The 6,529-nt window shown below is 53.0% G+C and overlaps 1 protein-coding gene across 2 annotated transcripts in view; it reads right to left on the bottom strand.

The window, feature by feature from the left end:
• Positions 1-796: 796 nt before the first annotated feature.
• ACKR3 (atypical chemokine receptor 3) overlaps positions 797-6,529 on the bottom strand; it is a 41,315-nt gene continuing 35,582 nt past the window's right edge. The window contains exons 1-2 of one of the 2 annotated variants that reach the window (XM_015634935.1): positions 6,441-6,499; positions 797-2,765 (exon numbers count right to left, since the gene is read on the bottom strand). In XM_015634935.1, coding sequence (XP_015490421.1) covers positions 1,644-2,738 — 1,095 coding nt within the window. In that variant the 5' untranslated portion in view covers positions 2,739-2,765; positions 6,441-6,499 and the 3' untranslated portion in view covers positions 797-1,643. Of the gene's footprint in view, positions 2,766-6,440; positions 6,500-6,529 lie in introns of those variants that run through there. The other variant, XM_015634936.2, reaches the window with a different exon arrangement.

Here is a 6,529-nt window from a genome sequence, read left to right as displayed (position 1 = left end):
ACAGCAGTACAAGGAGGGGATGGCAGACTTAACATCTGTTTCTGCAGGACAACCTTTGAGGAGGCAGCAATAGAACATGTAGAAAGAAACAAAATACAGTCATTCCCAAATGGTTTGGCTGTTGGGATCACAGGGAGGATGAGGGCATTCTTGGATTGAACAGGAATTTAAGTGGAGCAGCAAACATGGCTGGGAGACATCACTGATTTGACATTAAATACCTTGTCCTGAGGTGAACATGGCCGTGACTCAAGTCCTTTGCTGGCTTAAGGCTCCACTTCAGGCATCCCACAGCGCCTGGATCCTGCCCCACACTCGGGCACCACGGCACTGCAAATCCACAACAAAGGGAAGAAGAGATAAAAAGGGATTTAGTGCTGTCAGGACAGCTAACCCCCCAATTCCATGGCCAGCAAAAACCCCAGAGGCTTGAACCTGGATTAGTCCAAATATCCCCTCCATCTGCACACTTCCGTATTTTCCTTCCCTGTGTTTATTTCTAAGCTACAAACACAGCTTTTCATCATTCCTAGCAGCTTTTACCTTATAAATCCATCAGTTTTACCTTCCCCACCAGCACAGACTCACTCCTCCCACCCCTTCCCTGCTCACCACGCTCCAGTGCCATCTCCCATTCCTCCAACAGTTCTTTCTGGCCACCAAACACCAGGAAAACTCTGACTGACCTGTCTGCTCTTGCACCAAAGGACAGAAGGTGGGCTTGAGATTCCTCCTTTTTGGCTTTTTTTTTTTCCTGAGGAGAAGGCTGGCAAATCAAACCACTGGTAGGCACGGGTTTGTTTGGGTTTTTTTTCTCAGATCTTTATTTTACAAAAATAACTTACAAATAGAGACAACTCTCAGCAGTAGGATCACTCACTCTGTGCAGGAGGATACAGCCTGGTGAAGCAGGGGAGTAGGAGTTAAGGACTCTGACAATACTGTTAATTTTAACATGATGGCAGCTATATTACACTACATATATTTCATGCTCCAGCATGTGGGTGTGACACCACATAAAGCCACGGTCCATAAAGTGTGCCAGCCAGGGAGGATGCTCCCAAGAGATCATTTCCATCCTATTTATCAGCATCCTCTCGGAGCCAAACGGCCACCTAACACTCAGACTACAGCACTCTGGATACACTCATCAGCAATATACTTCAAATACATGATAAAAATATATTTAACTTTCAAATACACTTGTATAAGGTACACCAAGAGGCAGAAAATAAAGTCTCGAGCTTTTAAATACAACACACTATATATATAAACATATACAAGGAGACAAGAGGGAATCAAGACGTGGAAGGAGAAGCTTATCCATGTTATCTATGCTACACAATGGCTTTGTCTGCTAGGAAGTCATTTCCATTTGCATAGCGTTGTTGAGGAGTCCACACTGGGCTAGGAGGAGAAAAGGTTTTCATTTTGGTACCACTTCCACTTTGCAACTGATCCTACTCTTAAATTACACTTTGTCCTCTCTCTTTTGTAGGCTGGAATTCACGCCCCGTTCATAACAAGCACATTGAAAGGAAGGGGTTAAAAAAAAAAAAATTAACAACAAACCATAACACACAAAAAAAAAAAAAAACCACGTCAGGTCAGAGAGTCAAGGAAGTTTCTTTCTGGGGCTGCAGTCATTTGGCATTTTGCTCCAGAGCTGAGTATTCTGCTTCTGACACTCTGGAGGCATCGATGAGTTTAGTGAGGCCGGTTTTGGCAGAGTACTTGAAAATAAAGGCTTTCATGAGCTCGTATCTGTAGTTGCGGTTGATGAAGCTGTACAGGATGGGGTTGACACAGCAGTGCACGAGGGAGAAACACTGGGTGATGTGGAGGGTGGCGTAGAGGAAGTTCTCCATCTGGCAGCTGAAGGGGATGAAGTGAAGGCTGTAGAAGATGTCCAGCAGCACGGCCACGTGGTAGGGCAGCCAGCACACCAGGAACACCACAACGTAGGAGAAGATGATCTTCCCGTTGCTCTTCCGCTCCTGGTCGCTGGAGGCGGAGATGCTCTTGGCCAGGAGGAAATAAAACACGGTGATGATGGGAAAGGGGATGAGGAAGCCCAGCACCACGGAGATGAGCTCCATGCCAATCAACCACTCCTTGAAGCTCTCTTCGGGGTAAACGGGCCTGCAGTAGGTCTCGTTGTTGGAAGAGACCGTCTTGAGGTAATAGGTGTCCGGGAGGGACGCGGAGAAGGCCAGGAGCCACACCAGGACGCAGATGCAGCGGCGGATGATCTTCTTCTTGCGGCTGCTGGAGCTGGTGAAATAGGCAACCGAGAGGTAGCGGTCTACGCTCATGCACGCCAGGAAGAAGATGCTGCTGTACAAGTTGATGGAAAATATCAGGTGAGTTATCTTGCACGTGATTTCCCCCATGTGCCACTGGTTGTGCTGGACGAGCGAGACGACCCACACAGGAAGGGTGATCACGACGCACAGGTCGGCGATGGCCAGGTTGAAGATGTACAGGTGGGTTTCATAGCCGGTCATTTTGGCCTGGAGGTTGACCCACACCACCACCGAGTTGGCCACCAGGCCAATGACGAAGATGAAGATGTAGAAGAAGGACAGGGTGTAGAGCAGGGCGCTCTTGTTGAGCGTGCCAGAGCATGTTGTTGCATCCACCGTGATGCACTCGCCGTTGTTGCACGTCCAGTTGATCTCCGTCAAGTTGGCCGTCTCCAGGAAATCCAGGATGGAAGTCAAGTCAAGCGCGCTCATGGTCGCTCAGTTTGGACTTCAAATGACCTAAAGGCAAAACAGGATTGAGAGAAATGACGTAAATTATGGAGCTATTTCTGCTGCAGTGTCATGCTGGGATGCGCCGCTCTAGCAACATCCTGCTCTTGCCAGGCACCTTCCATTAAAGCCTCCTTGGAGTAAAACAACCAAGACACTGAGCAAAACTCATCTCTGTGACAAAAGAGGAACAGCACCAGAGTTTGTGTGATTTTTCCTTCTCTTCCAGCTCACATCTGACATCATCAGGTTGGCTATCGTCCCCGGGTGTGAAATCTGCAAAGTATACCGTGGCCAAATAAACGTCAGGCAACTAAATCTGTCTCCTCCGGCATAAATGATGGCCCTATCGCTTTCAGCAGGGGAATCTTTAAGCCATTTTATCTGCACTCCCTCAAGCACAGTAGAATTGATCTGGCTGATACATGGTACCGTAAAACATTTACCACAGGCTCTGGTCAGCATCTTGTCAAGCTCAGCTAGAGCTGCATTAAGCAGAAATGGGGAACTAAGGGGCTTTGTACCCCTATCCAAACTCAAATTTAAATTCTGCTTTGTCCTCCCACCTTCCCTCGAATTCTATTTTACAAAGTATCCCCTGCATTTAACAATTACTACACAGCATTTAGAAAAGAAAAAAACCTGTGAGCTTGACTGCTGAGTAGATCTGCTGGGCTTAAGTTTTCTTTTTAGAAGAGTGCTTTGATTTCAAAACACTCCCCCATCATGGCTAGCTCCACAACTGCCTCCTTTCCCACCCTTTTGCTTTTCTAAATCTACTTTTGCTGCCTCTTTACTGCTTTCTTCTAACCTGCAGGCAAGTGGACAAAGCAACTTGTTAACTTCCTCACCAGTAGAAAGAAAAAGCCAGTCAGACCTTAATGGCTCACACAAAACCCCAAGAGGAGCTACTAATTACCCTTGTGCTTTCGGGGAGGCATAAAAATGCTGTCCCCCCTCCCTGGCACCCTCGGTACCACCCACAGCCACAGGCCTGTGCCCACCACTCTTCAGATCTGGAGCACAGAACTCAGCCTGGGACATGCCAAAATAAAGCTGCAGACGTGGGTTTCCAAGGGATGGATCCTTGTTCCCTCATGGCTTCCCATCCTGAGCTGGACCATCAGGTCAGCCAGCCCACACATCCAGCATCCCCAGCAATGGTCACCGTGCTCTTCCCCATCACCACAGCCCCAGAAGGAGAGGGACCAGCGTGGGGCAAAGCCAGGCTGGCCAAGTGACCAGAGAGCAACAGGGCATCTCCAAACATCCCTCACCCCATCCCAGGATCTCCTGGTAGGGCTTCCAGGAGCACAGAGGGCAGGTAAACAGGGAAGAGCTTGGATGTGTTGAATATCCTCTTCTCATTCCCTCTCCCCAAAAAGGGACCTTGGTTGACACAGCACCTCTTCTCCATCTGCATAATTGGCTCTTCCCAAAGCTCTCACCCTCCTGCCTGTCAGGAACAGAGGCTACGGAAGAGAAGGGAGATAAGGAGGGAGATTACCTGAGAGGACTCAAGGCACTATTGTCCCAGCAGAGGGGAAGCTGGTGGCACTAACAATGAGGGGGGCCATGCACACATTCAGGGGAGATCAAATCTCTCCACAAACAGGCCCAAATTGGCCCCGTGAGGAGATCTGACCTATGGCTTTCATCCTGCTGGCCTGATGAAAGACGGAGCCGAGATTCAAACCAAATTAAGCATGGATTTTGCTAAAACACTGGCTAAAGAGGGAGCTGAGACAGTGGCAGCTCTCAATCCTGCGTTAGCCGATCCTGTGTTCATCTCAGGAAAGCAGAGAGTGATTTAACCCACATCATGCAGGGCTGATCCTCAGGTCCCCCTAGAGCTGCCAGTACCACCCTGGTGCTGCAGGGATGGAGCTCCTGCCAGACCTCACCCAGGGTCCCACTGCATCCCCAGCACAAACACTTCCCAAGCCTCTCATGCATGGGGAGAAGCAGCACCATCCCCAAGTCCCTGTGCCTCAAAATAATCCTGCAGCAATTAAAGCTAACTCTCTAAGGGCCATGAAACTTCCAGCTCCATGGCACAGGCCACCAGCTCCTGCTGGTATTTGGGGGCAGCAAGGGGAGCAGAGCAGGAGGAACACCCAGCTACTCCCAACATCCCACAGAAGTACCACGGGTGGGCCTGGGCTTCTCTGGAAAGGCACATGGTCTAAAACAAGAGGAACAGGCTCACTCCATGCCCCAAGACCCCAATTCAGGACAGGATTGTGACCACCCAGCACCAGCAAGCCTCCAGCACATACCTCACGGAGAAGAAACTCAAACCTGGCTGAGGGGTGTCAGATTCCAACAGAGAGGCAGCAACACAGCAGCAAAAAGAGGGGCTCACACCAATGCTGGGGACACCACGGCCACCACAACCCCAGCTGCTGGCTCAGAGCCACCCTGGGCATGTTAGGGAGCACGAAGGATGCTCAGCCCGATCCCAGCCCGCCTGCACTCCGAAAGCACGGCTGCTGCACACACGTGCATCCATCTGCCTGCGCCTTTCGCATCCCCAGCGCGGCAATAAAAACCCGAAACCCAGCCGGCCTCCCAGGCTCCAGGTCCCGCCGGGGAGGAGGGCTGTGCTCGCAGATTACAGCCCCACAAACCGGGCTGTAGCCTGGGATTAGCTGCTGTAACCTGAGCTCCGACTCCCACCCAGATTAGCTGGGAGGTACGGGGGGAACCCACCGGACAAACTCAATAAAGCCACTCCGTGCTCCTAAAAAAAAAACACCTTCAGCGCTCTCTGCAGACAGCACAGCATCCGAAAAACTCCAGAAGGAAGCTGGGACTGTAATTTCTGGCCACGACACGGCAAAACTCCTGCAGGCCATCACCTCTTCGCCTGGCAGGCACATGTGCCGGGTCCAGCCGCTGCTAGTTTACGGGAGTTAGGACATGAAGGAGAGGAGGCGCACCCAAAATCCTGCTCCAGATACCCAGAGCTGTCCCTGGAGCTGATGCAGCCTGCGGGATTGCACCCTCCCCGTGCCACCTCCTGCCCAGTGCCCGCTGCAGGCTGTGACAGACTAATCGGGCACCCGCATCCCTGCCCAGGAGGGCAGCCCATCGCGGCACGGCAGTGTCCAAACCCTCAACAATTCGGGGAGCTTCCCAGAGCATCCCGCTCCTGCCCGCTCTCAGACCTGCCTCCCGACTGCTCAGGGCTGCGGGCAAGTGGGCTCTGCCCTTCCCGAACGGAGGGAGATGAGCCATGCCAGGAAAAGTCAGGATTTTTGGGCCGGCTGTCACTCGCACAGCTTCACCCTTCCCGTGCCCTGGCTCTCCAGCATCAGGCCACCACAAGAGGACACCCATGCCCGCAAGGGGCTTTGCGAGACCGAGCCCGGCACATTCAAACTCTCCCGCAGCTCCGAGCTGAAGAAACACCGCAGGGGAAGGAAGGGAGCCGAGGATCGCACCTGGGCACGCAGGGGCACCCACACGGCAGCGGCGGCCACTCCGAGCTCCCCCAGACCCTCCCTCCACGGGACATCCAGGTGGGGGCAAGCAGAGGAGGCTCCCCCCACCCACTGCGAGCCCGGAGGGACGCGACGGAGCCGGGGCATGCTGCGAGCGCTCAGGGGGACCGGGCCGGCCGTACTGTGAGCCCCCACGGGTCCCGCAGCCCCGGCGGGGCTCCCCCGGTGCCGCCCTTACCTCGGGGCCTGCCGGCAGCGCTGCCCGGGCGAGTGAGCGCGGCCCCGCCGCCGCCGCCGCCTTATAGCGGCCGTGAGGGGAGCCCGCCT

Source organism: Parus major, chromosome 7 (assembly GCF_001522545.3).
Source record: "Parus major isolate Abel chromosome 7, Parus_major1.1, whole genome shotgun sequence".
Lineage (NCBI taxonomy): Eukaryota > Metazoa > Chordata > Aves > Passeriformes > Paridae > Parus > Parus major.
This window is presented reverse-complemented; position numbering and strand designations above follow the sequence as displayed.